At 33.7% G+C, this 27,973-nt stretch overlaps 1 protein-coding gene across 1 annotated transcript in view; it reads right to left on the bottom strand.

The window, feature by feature from the left end:
• The window catches only part of LOC145246709 (tetratricopeptide repeat protein 21B-like), a 1,013,541-nt gene that overhangs the window by 814,726 nt on the left and 170,842 nt on the right, over positions 1-27,973 (bottom strand). The window contains exon 5 of the mRNA XM_080108443.1: positions 8,212-8,313. Within this exon, the coding sequence (XP_079964569.1) occupies positions 8,212-8,313 (102 nt within the window). The remainder of the gene's footprint in view (positions 1-8,211; positions 8,314-27,973) is intronic.

Genomic DNA, 27,973 nt, shown 5'->3' on the forward strand with positions numbered 1-27,973 from the left:
CGGAAAGAAATACCCTTAATTGTCCAGTGTTCCAAATCTGGTAAATTTTACATAAGAATGTTTCTTACAAAGCTTCATACAAAAATTGTAAGTGTTATTTAACTAGTTTCCCAAGGGGCTTGGGGACTAGTACTAGTAGAATCGAATGATTGATAACATTGCAGTGTTATCTGAGAAAGGAGTTGTTTTGTTTATTTGGTCAGTTCAAAATGAGACTCTGAAATGTAGAGTCTCCTTGCTATGTTATTTTTATCATAATCATAGCACACAGTTGAAATCTCCTTCTCCTTGGGTCCATTCATATTTTTATTTGGGTCCATTTTGAATATCCTGACACAGTTATATTTCTCTTTCAGGATTGTATTGAAGAGTCAGCCGGTAGAATGAGTAGTGTTGCAGAGCAGTCCACAACTTTCTCTTTTGGTGATGTTCTTCCTTCAGAATATGAAGTCATTGCTAAAATTCTTGAAGTCGCACCATCTGGACAACCAACTGAAGAGAAAGAGACTAGACTCAGAAAACAAGCTGTGTCAGATTGCGCCAAGGGATTAATGATAACCTGGTCGAAGGCGTTCTCCGCATCTAATGTTCTGTCTGCGAAATCGGTGAAGAAGAAGATTCGCAAATCTTTGCAGTCATACTACAATGCTGTTACAACCAGCAAGAAGAAGAAAAGACGTGCAGAGATGGAGTTTAAGAAGGAACATTCCGAACTCTTCAACATCAAAGGCATGGCGGTAGATCCTGAGAAGTTTGCTCCAGCGGAAAAGACATTCTACTATGATCAGTTGAAAATGAATCGAAATTGGGGAATCGACTTGACACAAGTAGACGAGGAGTTTGAAAAAGAGATGGAGGACATGCGACAAAAAGAAGCAGCTGAGGTAGAAATGATGGAGGATGAACTTTCATACATCATGGATGAGGTGGTTGACGCACTCAACAGTACTACAGTAGGTAGTGAAAAGAACAGTCAAGAAGGAGTTAGCATGACTCGTTCAGGTCTGGTTCGAGTTCTTGTAGATTGCGCTGACGCTGCGTCACAAACAGACCAGTCTTTCATACCCCAGCCAGAGATTCGTAAGATTGGAAACTGCACTGAAGCCATCAAAAAAGTTTGTGTGGAAGTCAGTGTGAAGTGTGGAATCTCAGTGAAAAAAAGCTATTCTAGCTGTTCAAATAGTCTGCAAAATTCTGTATGGACATGATTTTTATTTGAACAAGGAAGAGGCAGACAAAGCTAATCCTTCTCCTTACACGTCTTCAACTCCCCCAGAAGTGAGTGATGAAATAATTGAAGATGATGAAGCACCATGTAAAAAGAAGGCCAAGTTAAATCGAAAACCCATGCCCCATTCCAAATCAGATTGGGAAGGTTATAAGAATGTTTTGCCAGCACCAAGAACAATAACTGATTACAAACAAATAATGGCAATTCAAGCCGAATCTGCTGCTGCCAACTTTCTTTATAACAACTCCGACAATTTGAAGTGCCACTTACATTATGACACAACATCACGATGTAAAATTGATGGTGAATGGCCAGCCATTATATTCAATTTCTCTGGAAAAAAGAGGTTCTCGCTCCGTCCCCTGTTCTTTGCCTACGAAGATAGAAAGCAAATAGTGAAGCTGCTTGTCGAGACGTTCCGTCGTCTAGCAGTTTTGGTGATACCAGAAGATCCTAACATCTCAGTTACGGCTAAAGACTTGTGGGAAAAAGTAAAAATCATCATGACTGATTCAGTTGAAAAAAACTTGAAAATAGAATTTGAAATTGCTCGTGAGTTGAATTCGGAGCACGTTCCCCTTCACACTCTTTGTAAAGCGCATACTGTTGAAGCTTTAGATAGATCAAACCCAGATGATAAGCAAACTATCGATGCAGATCAAATTGTCGAATGCGAAATCAATGGAGACTGGGATGTTCTTTCGGACCGAAACATGCAATTCACACTGCACAACCACAAAGAGATTGCAGCCAAGTTTGATGGATTATTGTAGTGCTTGTAGTGTATATCTGAGTCACTTTTGTTAAGTCTGTTAAGCACTTGGAAATCATAAAAGGACGGGATTATGTCGATTTCGGCCTATTTTCAGCAATTTTAGGTCCAATTTGGCCAAATTCACCCCTAAAATTGCCCTTAAAGACCCCAAGACCTGTCAATAATCATGGTTCTCTGCCTTATATGTGTGTCTGAAGTCATTCATATCCATTGGGAATGAACAAGGATCGATTAAGTGACCGAGAACAGGATTTTGGCAATTTCGTCCTATTTTTGGCCATTTTGGGTCAAAATTTGGTCTATTTCTCTTCAAAAAAGGCCCAAAAAGATCTGAGACCTGTATATAATCGTACTCCAATGTCTATTTTAGGTATCTACAGCAATATATACCTTTATAAAGGTGGACGAGGATAATTTATGTGACCCAAGATGGTTTTTGTGATTTTTGCCTGTTTTTCGGCCACTCTATGGCCAATTTTGGCAATTTTTTGACCGAAATTGACCAAGAATACCACAAAACCTGTTTAAATACATGACCCTGTGTCATTTGAAACTATTTATATCCATTAATGGGCATTGGAGATACACAAGAAGCAAAATTATGCCTTGAAATCACTCATATTGACATTTCGGACACATTTCTTGAAAAACCAGCCCCAGATCTAAAAAATGCCGCCAACAGATGAAAAAAATTTTTTTTTCAAATTTTTTTTCGATTTTGACCTAGATACACCTTATATTTTGATTTGAGGGGGTCCCCACCAGATTTTGAAGATGTGACCTTTTTTCGACCCAGTACTCCCTACCTCTAATCTGACCAAGTTATATTTGGCAAATGATCTTCTAAGCAATTCACTTTGAATTTTAAAAATACACTAATTACCGGCCAAGTTTCTTTTCCAAAAAGTGTCATATTAATCCTGAAAACTCTGTACATCGACAATATATTAACATATCTTAATGCCTATGCTATCATACACGAACACAAACTAACAATTCCAAGTGCATCACTAAAAAAAATTTTTTTGATAAAATGCATGGTGATACTAGTATTTCTTTTTTTTTTAATTTAAAACCCATCTGTATTTAAACAACCAGTCACTATTCATTTCATTTATACAAAACAAATCAACAAGCTTTCAAACTAAAAATCTTTTCAACAAGCCATTAATCACAGTTCATATAGAAATCGATGATACTCATAAACAAAAGAATAAATGGATCCAACTACAGAAGAACAATAGTACACAATATTCATGCATATTAAAATGATAATCATTAGTCTTATCTTCTCGCACTAATTTCCTTAATTCCACTATGTTTTTCTCTTCATATTCATCAAAACAGAATTCAACAGATGGCTATTTGAGCCTTTCTTTCACGATATGGTTGAACATACCACAATAAGGTGAAAGGGTTGGTGCTTTCTCATGGCATTAGACACGACACTAGAATATCTCTCTCAAAAAAAAAAAAAAAAAAGTCCTCTCCTCACAAAAAAGTTTTCTTTCTTAAATTATTTTTCCATTATTTTTTATAAAAGTGTCAATACTTTCAATATCAAAATCTTTATTACATTATAAATTCATTAATTGCCCATTCACTTTTAATTATTTTTAAATTTTGTAAAGCTTCTGAAACCAAATTGATTATGACCTCATAAATTGATAGATTTCCCACGTCAATGCCATATGCCATCAACCAGTGTTTATTTGGTTGTTTTTTTTTTCAAAACACATGCTGCCTCAACAAAATTCACAATAACAGAGGCACATATGTAGTGGATGAGTGCAACATGTGTAGTGACACATGATTAATATTTTAAACTATTCTCAACCACGTTTAGTTGTAGTAAAATTTGGTAGTACACCTTTCTTTAAGATAAGTTCATTCATAAATCTTTACTATAAATAAATTTTGCCATTGAAATAAACCTTATGTCTTAATTTTCATTAAAACAACACCATTTCCAGCTAGTGGTAATTCATTTTTTTTCTTTTCTGTTTCATACTCTATTATAAACCTTCAGCTTTCCAGTTTATTGAGCATTTCTTTGAAAACCACATTTACTATTATTACCATTATCTTCAATTAAATCAATTTCGAGTTTCATTAAGAATCCTGTCAGATCGAATCCTGCATCTTGAAGCACCAAATATGGTCCAGCTGAGCCATGGAGACCTTTCAAGATCCTGAATCTCAAAGCACCAAATGCAGTCCAGTCAGTATTTTCTCTGTATTGGTCTGAGAAAGAATTATCTTGGTCTATGAATAAGTTGTTTTTTTTTTTCATTGTGTTATGTCTCAGTTAGGTTGTGAGCAACAAGCGAAAATACATACATACAAAAATGAAAAAAACATTTTTGTCTTGAAAAATACTTTTTTTTATTATAACTAAATTAACATGGTGGATCTATTCCCTATACTGAAATATAAAATAGGTTTAAAACCTCAAATTTTCCATCCTTCTCCATCCAATTCCATTCAGTTACTGATTTTCCATCTCAGAAATATATCTCATACAAAACCACTCCCCCATGTCACATGACCAATTCACGTAACTACATATATGCTGAGACTCATACTTAATCTTTAAAAGTTCATACAGTAAAAACGGTTTTTTAATATTGTTTTGCTTTGATAATTCAACCCAGGTATTACAGAATTTGTAGGTGTAACCTTTATCCTTCATCACTACATTGACGATATATGACACCCCCAAAGTATTTTAAAACAAAACTAATGACGAGTCACTGTTTATCATCAATGATGCCATCATAATTGTACCAGTGTGTTTAAGCTATAAATATAAAAGCGAAAATGTATGTATGTTTGTATGTGTGTTTGCTTTTCTGCATGTCTACAAAAGGCTTTTTTCAGAGAAGCGGTCGGTTGCCTAACAACTTTTTAAAACTTTTTATATCACATATAAATCGTAATATCTCACAGTTAACAACGAAGCTCGCCTGTTTATTTAATTTGCTCGACTTTGGGAAGATAAATATTCAACATTTGTCGCTCACCGCATGTGGGTTAGTCTTTTTCCTATAACATCTTAGGAAGTGTTCCCGCAGTAAATGAAATACTATCCCGCAGTCAAACTTGACCTCATTAAGTCATTAAAACGGGCACCTGCCAAATCCAAGTAATTAAATAAATTCAAACGTGTTTCCGTTAGCATCTCGCGGTGGGGCAATGGTTAACGTCGCACGTTTTTTTTTCACACTTTAATTTGCAACTTTGCCTCAAGGGTTCAGGTTCGATCCTCATACTTACCTACCAAAACATTTTTTTAACCCCACCCCCACCCCTGAGTTTCCACACACACCTCCAAACACCTGGGCAACGCCGGGTACCCCTCGCTAGTTGTTTATAAAACTCAGGTTGGAATTTGATTAAATATGGTATAAAAGTTAAAAAAAAATAAGGAATAAGATTTGATATAGTCTGCGTCCAGTTCAAATTAGTCAATTCATTTGGTTATATGTGCATCATGAAAGTTTGATTTCCATGGAAAAATTAATCTTTATTGAAAAATCCTGAACATTAAAATCATGGTATATGGCATAATTATGCTAACAAACGGATTCTCATTAGATCACTGAAGTTAAATGATGTGAAGTTTGGCCAGTACCAGATAAGTGACCATTCGAAAATGCTATACAGTGTATGCCATTTTCCCATGTCTTGGATAAACCAGCTATATATTTGATATTTTTTGTAAATGTAACATTATCGCGTTTGCATTTGGGAATATGGAATAAGCATGACGTCATGGACCCAAATACACACACACATATATATATATACACACTTAATATGCTAATGGTAATTTGTATATCACTTCCCAATATGCTCAACCTAAGATAGGGAGCATTATATATACAAATTACCATTAACGTATTAAGCGATGCTCGTTGTGTAAACAAATTCAGCTTAGGTATTTGGACAATGTCAAAACATTGTTAATTCACTGCCCGCATAGCAGCAGCCGAATAGCGAAATGGTTAGAAGCTCCGACTGTCATTTGGGCAGTCGGGTTTCGATCCTGACTTGAGGTAGTTGCTTGTCTAGCCGCACTGATGAGCTGTGAAACAATGAAACAGTACTGTATGTGGATGACTATAATGCTCCCTATCTTAGCTTGAGCATATTGGGAAGTGATATACAAATTACTATTAGCGTATTAAGAGATGCTCTTTGTGTAAACAAATTGAGCTTAGATATTTGGACAATGTCAAAACATTGTTAATTCACTGCCTGCATAGCAGCAACCAAATAGTAAAATGGTTAGAAGCTCCGACTGTCGTTTGGGCAGTAAGGTTTCAATCCTGACTTTAGGTAGTTGCTTGTCTAGCCGCACTGATGAGCTGTGAAACAGCGAAACAGTACTGTATGTGGATGACTATATATATATATATTAGTGATGGGACGATTCCAATATTTTTCCCAATTCCGATACAATTACAGATTCCGATTCTTTATAAATCTTTAATTATTTAACTATAAGATTGTTATTTTCCCTGATTTCTGTAAAAAACTATAGAAAAATGTAGTAAGCAAAAATCAGGAACAAAGATATAAATAGACAGTTTCGCCCTGCACCGTCCACCTCTAGAAGAGAGGGATTTCTTTGCTGTAATGACCGTAGAGAAAGAAGAAAAAGGAGACAGAAAAAAAGGCAGAAGTAAACTTGCTTCTCGCAGATTCGTGGTTCGTCACAAAGAACAATACAACCGTCAGAACCACTGACACACAATCTGCAGGACACTGCCTGACTGCTTCCCAGCATCCTGCCTATATAGCGGCCGGGAATTATATATCTGCATAATTGCGCGAGAGCACACGCGATTCTGCAAGAATTGCATGGGGTCAACGCCAATAAAAACCCATGGATGCTATCTTGGAACTCTCTTCGCCTCCGCCCGCAACACAACAACAGACGTATCCGAGGTAAGCTCTTTATTTCCCCCCATTTCCGTTATTGCCAATTCTGCTATAAAAACACATGTGCAGATATTTTTCGAAACGTAAAAATACACTTGTGGAGGATAATCTATAGATTTTAGCTTTGCTGGTATTTTAAAATCAATAAACATTTATTATTTTATCATTCATTACCAGCAATGAAAGATTTTACTTTAAACAAAATCAAATAAAAAAAAAGACAATTAAAAGAATCGCTTTGGCATCGGAAAATAGGCATCCATTTTTCTGATTCTAATACCAATACTCCCAAATTTTCCGATTCCGATTAATCGTCCCAAAAACTTTGAGAAGGGACAAAAGTAGAACAATAAGACAAAGGAAGGAGAAGAGAGGGAGAAGAAAGAGAAGGAAAAGAAAACCGCTGCTGGCAGGTTGGCCAGTAAGGGCCAGTGAACGCAAAAGTCTTCTCTCTCTATCTACTCCTAAGAAAAGTGGAACTTTGTAAAACTGGCACCTATACGGATAACGAGTAGCCATTTTAGTTATGTGAAATGACAAAATAAAATAACCTTTTTTCCTCCACTAAGAAACGTTGTTTCAATGTTATTATTTTCCTTTGCGACCAAGTCTACACACATGTTGGATCCGTTAGAGAAATAGACGACTGTTACATAAACTACGTCGGTTCAGTTCAGTTTGGTTCAAGTTTCATGCCTTTTAAACATTGTACTCCTTTTCTTAGGAGATTCGATCATGATAAATAATCCACAACCCATAATTCACTAACCCATAGCTTTGTGATACTACAGCTATCATCACTCTAATGAATAATAAGTGTCAACCGTCTGTAAAGTTTGTATTTTTAAGAATTAATTGACATCTGCATCAACGAATAGTTGTACAGATTCTATTAAATATCTATTTTTAAATATTAAGCTATTTAATGTCTTTTTTCTTGTTATAATTTAATTATATGCAAATAAATGTTTCGCAAACAATTTTTTTTTTTAATTCTTCATACCTTCTTTTGTAAGCTAAGAAATGGTAATAAATCTATGTAATTCCTCTAACTTCTGATAGGTATATCCAAAAATGTTTACTGTCTCACAGATATTGAAATTAATTCCACAAGTCAATTTGGAAAGAATACAAAAGTCTATAAACTTCTAATCAGAAGTTTACAGTCATTTATACACTATTAACATATTTATTCTAAAAAAAAAAAAAAGTTAAAAAAAAAAAAAAGACAAAGTATTTTGCAAAAATCATGGCTTACCTGTTTGTTTCGATCATTCAACTTAAATGCTCGATCAGTATATTCTTTGGCCTTTTCAGGCCGGCCAACCTGGTACCAAAAAAGTCCAGCATAATACAAACCCTGAAAAATTTAGAGACATTCAGGATTAACATCAGATGAAAATTAATTTTACGTAAAATGTTTATAGAATGAGAAGTTATTATTTATTGGATTTCTACTATCATCACCAACATTCAGATTGAAAACAAGTTTGGGCCAGTCTTCCCTCTGGCTCTTTATTTATAGCAAGGGTTTTCTCATATGCTACTAATCATTTGTGTATGTTGATATTTCTTACATGCATAACAAGATTAAAATTTCTTAAACACAATACTCCTTCCCTCCAGGAGACCCAAAATAGTCTATGATTCATTCATCCACAGCTTTGTGATACTACAGATACTTCCAATGAGGTGAATAATAAAAGTGCTGATCGTGTATATAGTTTCTATTTTTCTAAACTAATTTTGGAGCATATATATAAAAAAAAATGTAATGCAAATTGGTTTAATTTTCTTTCAGATATTACAAAAACAAATTCATTTTTAACCACTTTAAATCTTCAAAAGTAATCAAAAATTGTAAAATATATGATATCCCTTAGCAAGTTCTTGGAACATATACAAGAAAGGACAGTAGAAAATAATTCATACACCATCCACCATAACTATGCAATTCATGCTTAGAAAATGCAGCTATTTAACCTGACAGGCATATGGGACAAATGGTTGTTTTATTTTACGGCATACTAACTCTTTTGGGATTATTTAATGCCAAATCCAGGCATTTTGGTGAAAGTTTTTATGCTTCAACTTTGTTTTTTTTTATATCGTCAAATATTTATTCATAGTGTTGTTTTATAGAGGAAATTATCGATTTAGTTTCTTTGCAGAACATGATTGAGTTTTGTAAAGAGAAAGAAAAAAACTAACATTAATATTACGTTTCTGAGTTTTGGAGAGGAGGATTGGTTAATTGGATTCATGAAATTAGTTTTCTCATCTTAAGTGTAATTTTCACAACATTTCGGTCGATGTAACCTCCGACCTTCTTCAGGTGTATCTTGTCAAACCTGGGAATGATTCTGTCGAACTCAAGAATTTTGAACAGAACCCTTTATTTACTTAATGAGGTTAGCATGCTCTTGTTTCGTCACACATAACTCGATAGAGATCCTAAGTAATTTGCAACTGTTAGTTGCCCACACTGAAAATTGAACCATCAACCTTCAGGAGAAGGTCACTTTTACAATTGATTTTTCCAAGTACTTTAGCCACTATGCCATGGGTCCTTGTGGACAATTCTAATATGGATTTTAGGAGCCTTAAACCTATTTTTATTTCTAGTTGTAAATATCAACATTTATTGCTATTATTACTATATATTAGTGATGGGACGATTCCAATATTTTTTCCCCGATTCCAATACAACTATCGACTATGTGCTAAATTACCGATTCCGATTCTTTTAGATCTCTAAATATTTTACTATAGAGTTGTTATTTCCCCCAACTTTCGTAAAAACACATGTTAAATATGCAGACATTTTCATAAACGTCAAAATACACTTGTGGAGGATGATCTATCGATTTTAGCTTTACTGGTATTTTAAAATCAATAAATATTTATAATTTTATCATTATTACCAGCAATGGAAGATTTTACTTTAAACAAAATCAAATAAAAAAAGACAAAAGAATCGTTTTGGTATCGGAAAATAGGCATCAATTTTCCCGATTCCGATACCTCCAAATCTTCCGATTTTTCTGATTCCCGAGTCTGATTAATCGTCCCAACACTACTATATATATATACACATACACACACATATATATACACATACACACACACATATATATTATTGTTTTACTTGTTTCTGTATATATTATCTATTATTTATAACATTGTGAAAATGACACTAAAGATGAGAACAGTAGATCTATGAATTCCAACAATAAGAATAACATTAATGGTTAGTGTATTTTATTAGTTGAAGTCAATGTCCCGGATAATGACGGCCTAATCAGAACTGAAAGGAGGAAAAAAGAACTAAATACCAACGTCTTATGAATAACGTGAAAAGAAACTAGAACTTTAGAAAGATTTCAATCATTCCATTAATCATAGAAACTGCTTACAAAGTGGCAAAGGAAAATTAAGCAGAGAATGAATTAAATGTACAAATCAGCAAAACACAAATCAGCAAATCGATCTGAAAGTCAAATCAGACGAAATATGTCTTCTTTGAAGCCACCGTTAAGTCAGTTCTCGGATATGGAAGTAGTATCTAAACTTTTACCAAAAGATTGAAGACAAAATTGATTTTGTTTTATTTTCTCAGAAATCAACCCCCACCACCATCACCACCATCATCACTAGGGTCTAACACTTGAACTCTACATGAAATACATAGATATTTCAATGTTCCATTAATCTATTATCATTCAAACACTGTTAGAAAAGAAGTTGAGAACAAAATTTTCCTCTTCCCCCCAATCGACAATTTTAATAGTATGCACCAGAATGCTAAGGCGACATGTCACAAGGGAAAATCTCTACAGGCACCTTTCTCAGGTTTGATCAGATAAAAAAGAGCCAAATTTGTTCCTCATTGCTGGAGGGTCAAGGATAATTTTTTTTTTTTTTTTTTTACAAAGGAGTCATCGCTTATCAAGGCCTAGAGGCCACTTGAGGATAAGAGTTACCAAGTGTACAGTGGTTAATGGGACAATGTCATAGTAATTGCTAGTAATGGAAATTTGGTAAATTGGAGTACTTAAAAGGAATGGCTCATCAAGAACTTGTTTACGTTGGACTTGAAGACAACCATATTATAGTCAGCTGGCAAATGGAAGAGAGTTCCACAGGTGTGTAGTTTTAAGAAAGAAGCTCTGTTCACGGAATCTGCGTTTGGGTTTAGGCACAGATAAAGAGTGGGGGAAAGTATTGATGGGGTTTCAGCTAGACGAGTGTTTCTTGTGAAAGTTTGGCGAGGGGGGGCATAGATTGAAGCTCAGACGAGCATGAAAATAATAATAAAACAGAGACAGACCCACAACGTCTTTTCTGTGAGAAAGAGGTTGTAGGGAAGAGAAAAGGACATCCTCCACTAAGCTACAAAGTTTATTTTGAACTCTGTCAAGGCAGGATAAGTCCTTCTAGCAGCTCCTGCCCAGATGTGGCAACAGTACTCCATCCTTGGACGTACATCAGCAATGTTCTTTTGCATATGCAAAAACAGAGATGTAGTCCAATAAGGGAAACTATCCAGAACTTAAATCAAATTACTAAAAGACAAGCCACAATGCACCTATAAAGACCTACCTGATGTGATAGCGGATAGATTAGGATGGTGTGAAAGAGTCAAGAAGATCTTTGACACTAACACGATTAAATAATATCAATATAACAATTATTTCACAACAAAAGTGTTACAGCTATCTAAATCTCCTGCAATTTGCTTTATTTATTATTTGATTTTTTTGCTGTTTGGGTATGAATGCCACTCTACCAAAACCATGCGAAACTAAGCAAATTAAAGAATTAGAAATTATAAGAATTTGCAAGTGCTTTAATGAAGTGTGCTTTAATAAACTCATAGCACTTGTATCCTCTGGACATGCATACTCCCAATTAACCTGACAAGCAGCAAAATCACACCCTTTCACTATTTAAATCCTTTGATGCCAGAAAAAACCTTCTCATCTAATAGTTTCTTCCCTCAGACTGCTAGACTTTGGAATATCCTCAGTTTCCTGCTTCACTGACTACTAAATTGCATAAATTTAAATGTAGTGTGAACAGATATCTTGCTGTTCAACTCCCTAAATACAAAATGTCTTGTTTGGAATGAAAAGGAGCAAAGATAAAAATTAGAACAGCACAAACATTTAAAATTTTATTCATCATAAAATCTTTCATTATGAAAAGAAACTGGAATCTTAAGGAGATATCAATCATACCAGTTATCATAGGTGCCACAGGGCTTATGAAGAAGAACTTGAAGTCCTACCTAACTAATATTCGTGGTGAACCAAGTGCAAAAGAGATCCAGACAATTGCACTTAAGGGAATGGCGAGGATACTAAAAAGAGCTCTCAGTTGGTTTCAATAAATAGCAGGGCAATGTTGGCAGTTGGTTTAGCTGCCCCATACTCAGCATTACAATCTTCAAAGGTAAAAAAAAAAAAAAAAAAGAATATATGTGATAGCGGGTGAATGTCTGGCATCCGGTAGAATGTCCCATCCCCAGCTTGAACAAAGCGATAAGAAATTTATTTTTAAAAGTCACTGTTTTAAGGAGTTAACTGTTGAAAATGAAATAAATGAATCATAGAAGGTTGTATTTCAACAGTGAAATAAAATAAATGCATTAAATAAGAGAATGATTACGTCACAAATTAACAGATTTGTTATTGAAATAATTATATAATTCAATGAGACATGGAATAATAACTAATTATTGTAACACAAGAGGACCAGATGTGGCAGTGTGTATATATGTTAAGGAATAGAGAGAGGGGGAGAGAGAAAGAGGGAGAATGTTAAGGGAGAGAGAGAGAGGGAGAGTGGAATTATAATGTAGACACGTTGACCGGAAGTAAAAGATCAGCTGATTTGATTGCGTGTGAGTCATGTGATCAGGTTAGCTGAATCGTGGAGATTTGATTTGGACTCAGAAGACAACAGACGGCTTCCCGTTGTCTCCTTCTCTTCATGGGGGGGGGGACGAACGCTGACGTGTGTAGAAGAAGAACCCACACAGGCCGATTTCACTTTCCACCTTCTGCAGGACATCTGGGAAAAGTGAAATAAACTATAGAACTAATTCCTTGTCTTGGAGTGATTGAATCTTCATCCAAAAACAGGTATCAAGTCTCCCTCCAGGACGAGAAATTCCAGATGGTCCAACACGTCATCTCTTCTAATCCTTTATTAGAGATGACGCAACAAGCACTCAACCCTTTATTATAGAGACAATATAACAAACACTCATATCCCTTATGATACGACAACGTAACATATAGAACTACTGTTAAATGATGCAATTTGGAATTTTAAATAAGTATGAAATAATAACTCAGAAAGAATAAAAATCTAGAAGACAGGAAAATAAAATTAAAAACAAAAAACACAAAGGTTAGTCAATACATTCATCTTAGGTTTGTCTGCTGTTGAAAGAAAAATCTGTGCCGATGGCAAACAATGAAAGTAATTATGCCGGACAGTGAAGGCACATGATACTAAGACAACGCGATTTTAAAATATGGGTGTAAATAAGCAAGCCTATTAGGGGAGAAAAATAATAGTTTATATAATGAAACAAAATATAAAATGAATGTGGAATGTAACACTGTTTTTTCTCCTACCTTCTATTTTTAGGAGCACTGAAGAAATCAAGAAATTAAATGCCGCACACATTTGGAATATTACAGATACCTTGGCTGTATACTGCAATTGTATTATGCAATGAATGCATAAGTTCAGTCATTATAACAATGCAATTTGCAATCCTCTCTGATCCGTTAGGGTGGATAAAAACATTACTTTTGGAATATCCTTTATTCTGAAACATTTTAAAATCTATAAACTATCTCTGTCATACACGTGATGTTGCTAGTTTCAGTCATTTTTTTTATAAATACTATTATGGCATGTGTTCTTCAGAATTGTCTGATTTACTTCCTGTTTTTGTTTTTTTTATTCCAGTTCATTAGACTTGTTAATCTAGTGGTGTCCATCAATTCACTGTTTTTATACCTCATTGTAATACAACTTCTTTCGAGGAATTGTAGGCTTGTGGAATTCTCTTCCTGCTGACTGTTTTCCCCAATCTATAACCTTGGTCTTTTCCTAGACTATTGTCAATAGGCATCTCCTGTCTTAGTGATAATCACCTTTCATTTTATTAGCACCTTACATCAAGTGGTTTTATGCTTTGTCTGAAGCAATTTTCACAAAAAAAAATTATAAACTGATTTGGGGGAGGGGCTAAGAACTCTGTTCACGTCGATTTGATGTGGTTTATATATAAATATATATAAAGTCACTGTGTGTGTGTTCATTCCCTATGGACTCCAAAACAGCTGAACCAATTGTTTTTTTTTTAAATTTCAAACAAATGTACTTTATGTATCTAAAAGTGTTCTTAGATAGGTTTTGTATCAGATTTCTTCCAATAAGTATCGAAAATCAATAATCAAAATAATCCAATGAAAGAATAAATGGTCTGATTTTGACCAAAATTAACACCCTTATACAGCCTCAAGTGCATTTGAGAAGTTTTATCACCGCACAAGCAGAAGAGTCTAGAATATAAAATCAACAATAGATTCTTTGATAAGACAGGGGTGTGTTCAAAGTTAATGTTTCTGTTTAGAGCACAACTGAATCACGACATTCGACTTCCACATTTTAAACTTTAATTCAGGCCATTATGAAAAAATAATTTTATAAAATAAACAGTAGGTTCTCTATAGTACAATGTAGACTACAGTGCATTGTGGACCAAGTCACTGTGAAGATTCCTTCTAGCACACCATGGTGGGTCCCCCACTAGAGCAGGTAATCAATCGATTTGATAAAAAACGGACGATTTCACAGATTTTGATGACTATAAAAGTTGAATGTATGGAACATTTGTTTATATATATATATATATATATATATATATATATATATGCGTTTTATTTTTTATTTTTTATTACTGTATCTTAAAGATACGGTAATAAAAAATAAAAAATAAAACGCATATTTTCTCTACAACAGTATTGAGCACTTTCTCCAGTTTTTATTAATTACCATTTCAACTATATATATATATATATATATATATATATATATATATATAGGTAGATAAATTAAATAATAGTTTATTTCAAACTGATGTAGAAATATACACATTGGACTATCCATATGAATTTTTATTCCAAATTACAAAGAACAGAAGTTACATATTTCATTCGATAAGATACAGATATACAAGTGTTTACAGATTTTAAAATGTTTCTGAATTGAAGATCTACGAGGGGCGTTCCAAAAGTAATGCCTCCTATTTTTTATGCACCCTAATGGATTAGATAGGATTGCAAATTGCATTGTTATCATGATTGAACTTATGCATTCATGACCTGAAAGTTTCATCGATTTGCTGCAGATATTGATGTTGTGAGGAGAAAGCAACTCCTGCCATGGCTGTGTGTCAGAAATAGAGATGCGCCATTGAATTTCTGGCAAAAGTGCTCTGAGAATGGTAGTGACCATGCATTAAAATAAATTCTGGAGCAGAAAAGGTTGCTCATTTAATGATAACACTCCTATCTTTGTAGCTCTCTAACTTTTTGAGTTAAAAAATAGGAGGCTTTCTTTTTGAAACGATTCTTGCACGTAGGTGAATGTATGCACGTTTTGAAAAAAAAAAATCTATTTATAGTTAGTACAAAGCAAATGCTAATCTATTTTTTGTTTCTTAGTCCATTCTGAGCATAGATGCTTCTAATTTAAAAAGTTAATGTAATTTAAATAAAAGTTTTCACCGACGTCATAATTTGCACTATCTCTTGACTTTGTTCTCTCAGCTGCTAAACACTGGACTCATTGTCCTTCTTAGTTAGTCCTTCCTAACACAGCCATTTCTCTCATATGCAAATTAGTGACATTTTATTTTTAAACCAGAAGTTACTAAAAGAACAAAAACATACCAAGTGATAGGCAGCATGCAACCACAGACATGCAGGAACTGTTTATAATAGACATTTTTTTTCAAAACGAAATTCTGAGATTTTCTTTTTTAAAAAATGCCCATTACAAACAATGAAACATATGACACCATGATTGTCGTCACATGTTGACAAGCAATATAAGTTTTGTTAATATTAAAATTAGCTTAAATTATGAAAGTACAATATTAACAAGGCCGATAGCCATTAGTCGCGTGCTCTCGTGTAATGAATGAATGCGTGAATGTAGGGTTGACATGAAAGTCCTAAAGATAAACTAAAATGACCGAAAAATGGGCAGCATCTATTAACAACAGACCTTTGATCTTAACCAAAAAGGTCATGCACAAAAATGTTACAGACAGACCGACCGACCGACGGAGTGACTTATAGAGTCGCTTGCATGCGACTAAAACAAAGAGGCCAACACACTTTTCACAGAGAAGTGTATTGTCAACTTTATCATTTGAAACTGACGAATTTGGAGGTGTCAGATTTGGTTAGAATATTTTATTGTTTACATGAAATTCTGGATAACTCAGGTTCAATTATCAAAGATATAACAGTCTGAAACAATTTCATTCATATACTTTGACAAATCAAACGTAGGTCGTTAGGTGCAGAAACTTTCTAAATGCCTGAGATTTAAGAACTTGTCAACTGAAAGGCATCACAGATTATTGTTGGTTGGTTAACTAGTCAAAGAAAAGGGATAAAGCTTTTGTCCATCCCTGAGTTTGCCCCTGGCTCAGTGCTATCTTATTGGATCAGATTAATCATGTGATGGAAAAGTGTTTTGGAGAAACAAAATGGCTCCAGTTATGCTTACGCATACATACATATAAAAAAAATACTACATAATTATCCTATAAAAATTCATACACTACTGCAATATTATTGACAACATTTTCTTTATAAGGAAGCATGGTAAACAAGCTTTATTCAGTTTCCAAAAATATATAGTTACTACAATACTATTAAACTTATACTCGCATACTCTCGGATGTCTATTCCTTCCTTCAACGTTCTTATGCGTGTAAATAATTGTTGTATCATGACATCATTTGGTCTACGAATTGAAACTTGATACATAGGGGATTCGAACCTGTAGAACAAATTTGATTTGGTTTTTAAATGGTAAAAATAGCTGCTAAGAAGTCAAAACTAAAAAAAAAATTGAAACTTGGCAAGTGTAAGTCGACTAAACCTGTTACTTCTATGCATGCGCAAATATAAATTTATATGTTAAAGTCAGTTAATTTTTAAAGTTTTCTTATCCATCTCTTGTTATCTCAGATGGTAACGAATGAGGCTGGAACACTATATGTTTAGGTTTCGATTCTAGCTGATGGCAACCAAGGCATACTACTTCTTGTACTTTTAAAATAATTACTATATATTGGGTACAATATAATAATAAATAGAAAATTGGCCCTATAATAATAAGAAATCTGCATAAATTAAAATATCATATTTAAATGTATTTTACAACAGAGCAACACTGGGCAGCCTGCTAGTTATAAGTAACAGTGTCTGTCTGAGGAACGATCTCTACCAAACTCTTCTGTCAATCTTTGTCTCCAGACTTGAAACTTAATATATAGGAAATGTGTGAAACAAATTTGATTTGGTCTTAAACCGGTGGTTGAAAAAAAAGTACAACTTAGTAGGCATAACTTAAAGTGTTCTTGTACGCATGCGCAAGTATATATTTATATATGTCAGAGATGTGAGTTCCAGACGTATTGATTTAATTTGAATAAAATGAAGTATGCATCAGGTGCGCTTAAAAGCTAAATCACAACGCAATATTATGAAAATAAAGAAACATGTTCCTTGTTTGAAATTTATAATTTAAATATATTTCAGAAACTCCATCCTCAGTATTTGTACATCTTTTTTTTTCTTCTTCTTCTTTCTTGACATGTTGTAAAGTTGGAGAAAAAAAAATCAGTTAGTAAAGATGGGGGACGACTCCAAAATATATTTAAATTATAAGTTTCAAACAAGTAAAATATTTATTTTCGTAATATTGTGTTGTGATTTGGTTTTCAAGTGCACCTTACATATTTTATTTTATTCAAATTAAATCAACACTTCTATAATGGAATTCACACCTCTGACGTTAATCTTGCATAGTCAATGCACTGTTCCGGCATTTCAAAACACAACTGCTGAGAGACAATGCGTGGATCTTTGCTAACTGACTTTTCTTTCTCCAACTTAACAACATGGCAAGAAAGAAAAAGAAAAAAAAATTGTAAAAAGATACTGAGGATGGAGTTTGACTCCGAAACATATCTAAATTATACATTTCAAATAAGTGAAATATTTGTTTATTTTCGTAATATTGCGTTATGATTTGGCTTTCAAGCGCACCTGATTCATATTTTATTTATATGTTTAAATTTTAACATTTTTTATCCGTTTGGCAATAGCTCAAGCAGTAACAACTAAGGCTGGAGCACTAAATGCTTTCGTTTTGATTCTAGCTGATGGCATTCTTTTTGATTTTTACTTCTGAAATCATTACTATATATTGGGTACAATATAATAATCGACATAGCATTGACTCTATGATAATTAATACAAAATCTGCATAAATTAAAATATCATATTTAAGCATATTTTACGGGCGAGCAACATGTGTATATATATATATATATATATATATATATATATCTACAATTATATAAATGCAAATTTGTGTGTGTGTGTGTGTGTGAGTCCGTTCCTTATAGACTTTGAAACAGCTGAACAGATTATCAGTTTGGAAGTGATCTTAGTTAATTAAGTTTTGTTTCAGAAACCTCCAATAATTACTGATAATCAAAACCGTTATTTTAATTCATCTATCATCGGTAAAGCCATTTTTTCCATGTCGTCACTTAGCAACAATGATAGAACAAGAGGCCGTGAAAATTCTACTGTGGGTAAGTTGATAGCGTTTTTTTCTTTTGTTTTTGCAGGATGTAGTCAGTAGGTTCAAACTTCGCACATAAATTTCTTTCTTTTTTTCATTAACTGCAAAGAATTTTATAAGACTTGAAAATTTACATGTTTTTTTTTTTTTGCATGACATGGTCTGTAGGTTCAAACCCCACACGTAAATTTCTTAATGTTTTTTTGTTTTTTTAACTGGAAAGAAGTTTAATATAAAATAATTTTATAAAAGAAACAGTAGGTTCTCTAGAGTGCAATGTAGAATAACATATTTTAGATTAAGTTACTACATAAAGGCATGTAAAGCTCCCTCCTGGGCGCTTTCACGGATTTCGATGACAATAAAAATATAGGAGTGTGAAATATTCGTTGATCATCATTCAATCCCAGGCAACGTTGTGTCTCCCTGCTAGTATATATATAACATAATTAGAATTTAGAAGTTACTATTCCAGGACGAGTAAAAATTAAATCTCTGGGCAGAGGAGTTTGGTCCCACTTTTACGTCCACTTGCAATGAAACTGAAATTTGGAGACTACATATTAAATTATGATTGATGCTCATTTTTTTAAATTTCACAACATTGGATAAAGTTGAAATTTTACGAATAGCTTCCACCTTCTCTTTGCCTGTTATAAATTAAAGTAAATAGAGCCCACATTACGACCTCTTACGCCTAGCAGCCATGTTTAAAAAATTCATAATAACCAGTTAATTAATTAAATGAATCATGTACTTCCAAATATATAGACATCAAACATCATTATATAAATATATGACAGAATATTGATGAGGTGGATATCAAAAAATTTACAGACTTAAAAACAAAATTTAAAAAAAAAAAAAAAAATGTGATAGAACAGATTGCTAGGAAATAGTCATGCTTTGTATTATTGTTTTGTTTTTGTTTTTTTCACCATTTTACCCAGTTGGATGCTCATCACAAAAATAACTACAATATTAAAAAAAAATCTTTGTTGAATTACTGATGTTTTATGATTGAACTTTTTTGTGTTTTTAGAGCCACCCACTTGTTCACTTTATTGCATTTTAGTTTTTAACCATATGCAGCATATTGTGCTGAACTGTGAGACATTTTTGTACTTCCTTTATCAGCTTAATCTTATTACAATTTTATTTCTGTTGACATCAGAAAGTAAAGATGATCTAAGAAGCTTATTGACTTGGTCAGTGGTAATGTTTATTTTTTTAGGTGTCCTCCATTTCTAAGATGCTTATCACTCCATCAAAAGCATTTTCATTTGTCTGTCAGGCTTAAGTTTGGGATAGCATTTTCATTTGTCTGTCAAGCTTAAGTTTGGAATAGCATTTTCATTTATCTGTTAGGCTTAAACTGGAAATAGCAGTTTTATTTGTCTGTCAGGCTTAAGTTTGAAATAGTATTTTCGGTACTTATGCACTTATTGTACCATGCTGAAATATTGATTATTATTTAGAAAACCATTCTTAACATGGGAAGGAAGAGTGTTCTGTAACTATTCTGTACTTTCACCTAACAATTTAATAAAAAAGATATAAAACTTGTATTTAACTTGAAAATTCTATTTAAAAATAGCATGCTACAATAAATGCATAAGCAATGCATTTTTATTGCTCTATCAGGCTTAAGTTTGAAATGGCATTTTCATTGGTGTCTCAGGCTTGGGTTTTATCTTCATTCAGCTGTTAAGCTTCAGTTGTTACATAATGGGGCCCCATACCAACAGTTTTAACTAATAGATTTAGAAATGGACTCCATTTTAGAGTGGTAAGTTATCAAGTTCAAAACCTGTTGCAAACACATTGAACATTTTCATTGATCTTACAGGCTTAAGTTTGAAAGAGCATTTTCATTAGATGGTCACACTAAAGTTAAAAATAATATTTTTATTAATCTTTATGCTTAAGTTTTAAATGAAATTTTTGGTGCTAACATGTAAATTTTATGGATGCATCTTAAGAAAGCAGATTTTTATTAATAATGTCTTTTTAACAAGAAATGGTAAAGCTTAATATAGCCCAAATTTCATGAGGCGTCTCTTTCAAGACAGCACTTTTCTCATTGGACTAAAGACTACTGGCAAGGTGAGTTTAAAAGATATCCATAACATCACCAACAATCTCATCAAAAAAGATAGTTGGTCATGTTATTTTTTAAAGTTGCCCTAACTTTGATATCCTGGTGTAGGGAATGCCACTTTAAATTGATCTTGTGTCAAACTTGCCAAACTTATTTTGAAGAGAAGGAAAGTCAATAACTATTTTTCACTATTCCTTGACATCTACTTGTAATTTTTCCATTTGTTAATCTACAATTAAATACACCAGTGAAAAAGTCATTGAAATTCTGACTTAGTTTTATTTAAACATCACTAGTAGTATCTGCCCGGCCGTGCCTGATTCTGGTTGATGCAAGTATTAGAGATACACGCGCACACACTCACACACTGAAGCACATACCCCAAAAAACATGCATATGAAAAAAAAACATGTACACACAAAAAAACACACAGGCACACAAAAAAAAGCACACACACCCACTCACAAACGCAAACACACACAGAAGCATGCACAAAAAACACACGCACAAACACGCATTGAAACATGCACGCACAACGAGCAAAATCACACACACAAAAAACACAAACACGCACATGCACATACGCAAAAACACGGACGCACACACAAACGAAATCACGTAGACATGGAAAACACACACGCACACACACGGATGCACACATGCACAACCAAACTCACGGACACATGAATAAACAAAGTCACACGCACATACACTCACACACTTCAAAAATAGTAAGGAGTGGACAGTTTAAAGACTTTAAAATCACACATAAGAAGATTTTGAAATACATAAAATGTCAATTTATGGTTATGATTAAATGTTAGAGTCAAGCATTATAGTTAATTGTGTAAAGAAAAAACAAAGAAAATAGCATTGCTGCGTGTCTGGTAAGGAGAATCAAAGTAAGAAAAGAAACAATCCTAACCGTAAATGCTTTTTGTTTTTTTTTTTGATCAGGGATTATATTTTTTTAGGGTGGGTACCGGAAAGAATTCAAAGTAAAAAAAATAATTAAAAAAAAAAAATAGCCACTTGAACGACCCATTACAAAACAAACTAAAATAAAGAACAACAAAATACCATCTTTGACTGTTTGGAATGGAGAATCAAAGAAAAAAAAAAAAGAACAATACTAACCGTAAATGTTAATTATTTTTGTATCAGAGATGGTTCTTTTTTTAAGAGGGTTAGTTTTGTGGTGACAATGTCTGTAAAGGTAATGGTAAGGGTATTAATACGTAAAATTACAATTATGGGATTTTTTTAACGATTGCTTTGTATAAACAGAGACACCATGTTTGTGAAGGTCTGATGCATTCGTTTTTTGAATAAGTTGTTTATTCCTGAATAATGGATCTGTCAATTCTCAGCCAATGAGAAATGCTGGAAATTTCGAAGGGAGAAATTATTATTTTGTAATCGGTAATTGGAAACATAATGGTATGTATATGAGTGTATGAACCAGTTATGAAGGGTTCCAGGGAAAAATAGTTAAAAAGTGTGTATATAGTCCCGATGATGAGTGGGGGTGGTAAGAGGACTGTAGATTTAGATGGAAAAATAGGAACTGCCTTGTCAAAAGATGTTGCGAATATGATGATGTTGCTCCTAAAATTTAATGTAGGATTTTATTATAACGACTAAATATATCTAAAATGTCATTCTAAAGTTACATAAGATAGTGGCTAATAATCTACACATAATTTTTTTTTTTTTTTTAACTCATATTCACCCCTTACAAAGCATATCGCCACTTGTACATAAGGGGCTACTATTTGGGGCCATATCTAGGAAAGATTAACAAGATATTTGTTTGTTATATTTAAACTTCTGCATATCAGTATAGCCAGAGAAGCAGGCAGCAAGAAGGGAATTCCAAAGTCTAGCTGTTCGAGGGAAGAAACTATCAAAATAGAAAGCTTTCTGGCATTTAGGGACAACAACAGTGAAGGGGTGAGAGCTTATTGTTAAGCGGGTTTGTCAGAGATATGTATGTCGAGAGGGTACAAGTGAAACAAATTCATCAGAACACATTCCATTAAAATATTTGTAAAACAGGCACAATGATACAACATTGTGGTGATGAGATGGGGTAGAGCTTAGTTGATAAAGTGGAACCGATTAGATTGACAACTCTTTTTTGGACTTTATCTAAGAGGGAGAGACTAGTGGTAGATGCACCAGCCCAGATGTGGCAACAATACTCCATGCATGGGTGAATGGTGGCCTTATAAAGGTACAGGATACTCTCAGGTGTGAGTAGTCTTTTAGCTCGATAGAGGGAACCCACCTTCTTTGCAGCAGCCTTTGCAAAGTCCTCTATGTATTTGTTTGAGTTCATATTGACCACAAATGTTAGGCCGAGGAGATTGAAGGTAGAATTCTCAGGTAGGGTCATGGATATAGGGGGTTGGAGAGGCGTTTTGTAATTGTTAAAGGAGAACAGCTTAGTTTTACTAGCATTAAATGTTACCATCTATTTGCAACCCCATTCCACTATAGTCTGGTGGTCATTTTCTAACAATTCTGCCACTGTCTTAGATTTATGTACATCTGTTCTTCAATCATGCATATTATAGAGCGTTGCATCATCAGCAAATATACACATCTTGGACACAACATTATCAGAGAGGTCTTTATGAATATCAGGAATAATAATGATCCAAAGATTGACCCCTGAGGCACTCCCGCATTAATGTTATGCTGCTTGGATGTACGTCTGTCAATGACAACTTGTATGCTTCTATTGTCTAAGATGGATCTAGTTATATTTAGTATACGTCCAGTTATACTGTACGATTTAATTTTCATTAGCAGCTCTTTATGTCAGACTTTGTCAAAGGCCTTGGATATATCAAGGGCTACAGTCCTGGCTTCACCCACTTTATCCAGTACATGGTAAATGCGTTCAGAGATGACTGTTAAAATATCTGCAGTAGAACGACATTGCCTGAATCCATACTGTTTGTCAGAGAGAAGATTTGCTTTTGCGAGGTGGTGAAGTAGTGCTTGATTAATTAAGGTCTTAAAGATTTTAGTGAAGAGTGGGAGGAGACTAATGGGGCGATAATTGAAAGGGTCTGTTCTTTCACCAGAACTTTTGTACACTGGTACCACAGAGGCCATCTTCCAGCTTTTAGGGAAGTAAGATTCAGCAAGGCATTTATTGTAGAGCTTAGAAAATATGGGGGCTAGCTCGGCTGAACATTTCTTAATTAGTAATGTAGGGATGAGATCAGGCTTTAAGGTGTCTAAGTTTTTTATGATATTGCAGACATGAGAAGGGGTGATTTTTACATAATCTAATGTGACTTCAGCCCACATAGGGAAATTTGAGAGGGAGTTGTTTCTTGGCTCTAAGGTGGAGTTGGAGGCGAATCGCCGAACAAGTAGTTCCTCCTTCTCCATTGCCATGCATGCAACCTTCTGGTTGTTGCTCAGTGGGGGAATTACTGATTGCCTTTTATTCACTACACTATTATAGATTTTCCAGAAATCACGGGTTCCTATCTTTTGCGATTCTATGCGTTCCCTGATTATTTCAGGATGCTTTCTTTTGGTTGTCATTATTTCTCTCCTACAATCATTTCTAGCATCTACGAATTGTTGCCTATTTGTATTTGACTTATGATGTACAAACTGGCGAAATGCATGCTGTCTTTGTGCAATGGCAGCTGCACAATCTGTAGTGAACCGTGGGAGTGAGTGGGGCTTGCTATAATACTTCCATGTGGGAACGTGCTTCAATGCCCGCTTTGCACCATTCAGTTTTCTCATTGGCACACTGCTCAGCAGGAAGAGAGAAGATATCGGTCCATGGGGCATCTCAGATGTGTTCTTTAATGGCTTCCCAGTCAGCCCTGTTGTAGTAGCTTGTTGTTTTGAGCAATGGTTCCTCACCTTCAGGTTGGGATTTAAATGTGATGTCAACTGATACCACTAGGTGGTTTGTGTTTCCTAGTAGACTGTGGGCATTAGTCATACAATATTCAGGTACTGTGGAGAGAAATAGGTCTAGAAGTGAAGCCTGCTGTGGTTCACGATCTGGTAGGCGGGTTGGGAACATTACTGTGTGTGTGAGTGAATGGGCAATAGAGAATCTATAAGTAGAGCATCCAGCTTCATCTGTGTAACCTGAGAAACCAAACCAATGTTTATGGTGGATATTAAAGTTACCAAACACATGTATGTGCGTGTTACTATCTAAGGAGAGTGCTGCATCTATACTACCAGAGATATGATCGATTAGGGTACGATGCTGACTTGAGGGAGAACGGTAGAGAAAATATAAGTAACTAACACAGTGATGAAATGTTAGTCGAAAGCACATAAAAGCCTGGTCATCCGATTCAAGATTTTTCTCTCTAGGTAAATGAAGGGTGCTACGAATATAGATTCCAAGCCTGTGCATATATCTATCGAGTCCTTATGGCAAAGTGGGAGGTATCCTGTCATGTTAAAGTAGTTTGAGGGTATTGAAGAGTGAAAGTTTGTTTCATTTAATCCGGAGAGTTTACTAAAAGGTAAGACTATACATCATCTAGATTACCTCTAAGTCACAGATATTTGTGAAAGCGAGCCTCAAGGGTGAAGGCGAATTGGTTTTGTTTTGGTGGTTGTCTGGTTTTATCATGATATTTGTGATAATAAATTTGTATGTGGCATATGTTGTTACAAACCTATGGTATTTTGGTCTAGAGGGGGATTTCTGCAATCATTTTATTATATAGTAGATCATTAGTGTTCTCAATGTTATTACATCCAATAGCCCAGAGAGTTCCAAATTTGCTGCAATTCTACCAAATTATGTTGGAACCTATAAGTATGGTGGGGAAGGGTATAATTGTAATAAGTAGTAGCATGTTAATTTTGACTAAGACACACCCTGCATCCAAAGATCCTTCATGCTTATTTTTATTAGAATTATGACAAATATTTGTGGAGGCTCTAATTTCACAATATTGGAAAAGTTCAAAATTTTACGGAAGGCTTTCACCTTCTCTTTGCCCATTTCACATAAAACTAAATTTAAACTAATGTTTTAATTATTAATAATATTAGTGATAGGATTATTAATAATAGCATTACAAGTGTATGCTGTATTTTTGTGGACATCGGCAATATTACATATCTAATGAGCTTCAAAAAGTCATATCTTTTTTATTTGTGGGTCAATTTTTAAAGGAATTACATTGATGGAAAGAGAATAGAATAAGCATTCTAATGATGTTAATTTATTTTTCTTTTATGCATGCAATGTTTTTATGCTCCAAGTTAAAAATGAAAAAACAATAAAAAATGACGACAGCAAAAAGGGAAATATTTTTCAATGTTTACATTTCATATGTTACATTTGGATACATATGCGCAGGGTCAAATTTGATTGGATATGGCTGAAATTTTACAGCTTATATAAACATAGGTCCATCTCTACCGGACTTTATATTTTTATGACTACAGGAAGAAAAATTACAACCAAGCAAAGTTGACGAATAATATTTCAAAATTGATAAGATAAATCAGTATATATCATCCATTTTCATACAGATAATAGTTTCAGAATTATTTTCATGTATAATATGTAAATATTTGATAATTATTGATTGTGCGGAAATTTTTTTTAAATGTTATCTTTTATAGAAATTACAGAATATAGAATTTAATGGGAAAATGGCTCACTATGCGCTAATGCACTGATCAGCACTGAGCTGCCTACGGTCAGCGTATTAATGAGTTTCGTTTGTATTCTCTTAAAAATAGAAAATTGTTTCATGCTTTTTTTTTTTTTTTTTTTACAAGGTGGTCACCACTTATCAAGGCCCGGAAGCCACTCAGGGATAAGCAGAAAAACTGTTCCATTTTTTATTCTGAGTTTGTCAATTTAAAAAAATTAATTTCAAGTTTTTCAAATTTGATTTCCAAACAATACCGAGCCAAAACTATTTTATTGTTTTTAACGCTTTTAGTACACATGTACAAAAATCGTTAAAAAACAACTAAATGTACCAAGTACATGCGTTTCTGTTATTATTGTATTTATAACTTCTTACTTGTACTTAAGGTAGAAATTGTAGTTTTTAGTGGTAAAAAAAAAAAATATATATATATATAACAAATAAAAGGTACTTGTGCACTTATGTTACCATGCTGAAATAATGTTATTAAGAAACCCATTCTTAACATGGGGAGGGAAGGGTGTTTTGTTAACTAATCTGCACTTTCACCTAACAATTAAATAAAAAAAAGATATTGTGGAACTTGAATTTAATTTGAAAATACTAAGAACCCAAATAAATAATACCAAAGGCAAGTTACTCTTCTACCTAGTTGTTTTTAGTGTATTTATTTAATGTAAAATGTTTTTTTATTTCGACAATTAGTGTCGAGCGTTATACAAGCATAAGAAAAATAGTCACGTGGTATCTCATGTCTTTGAAATCTCGACAATGACTTAAAAATATACAAAATACCGTTAGAAACCAAACCAATAAATGTCCTCATGACATTTATTCGGTAGGTTTCTAATAGTTTTTTTTTATAATTTTTTTTATCTTTAACTCATTGTCAAAACCATTTTTTCGAATCTTTAAACCAAAGCCCTTTTTTTTTAAATGAGAATATCTAAATGATGATAATAATAATAATAATAATAATAATAATAATAATAATAATAATAATAATTTAGTGGTTTGATAAAGAATTTCATTATGATGCATTTTGTAAATGTTTACCTTGTTTCCACCTTAACATTTTTCTTTCAAATGACTACCTATCAAAGTTTTCAGGTATGCTGAAAACAAATATCGCATTTGAATTTTCCACAAATAAGTAGTTTTCCGGATATTAAGCAATGTCATTTCTTATGTTGTTGCTGGTGGCCATCTTGGAACACGTGTTTGTGCATAGTTTTTCGGGGTTGCGTTTGCGTGCTCCAAGATGGCCAGCAGCGATAACATAAGAAGTGACATTGCTTGATATCCGGAAAACTACTTATTTGCAG

Source organism: Euprymna scolopes, chromosome 24 (genome assembly GCF_053919585.1).
Source record: "Euprymna scolopes isolate OS-2025 chromosome 24, ASM5391958v1, whole genome shotgun sequence".
Classification (NCBI taxonomy): Eukaryota; Metazoa; Mollusca; class Cephalopoda; order Sepiida; family Sepiolidae; genus Euprymna; species Euprymna scolopes.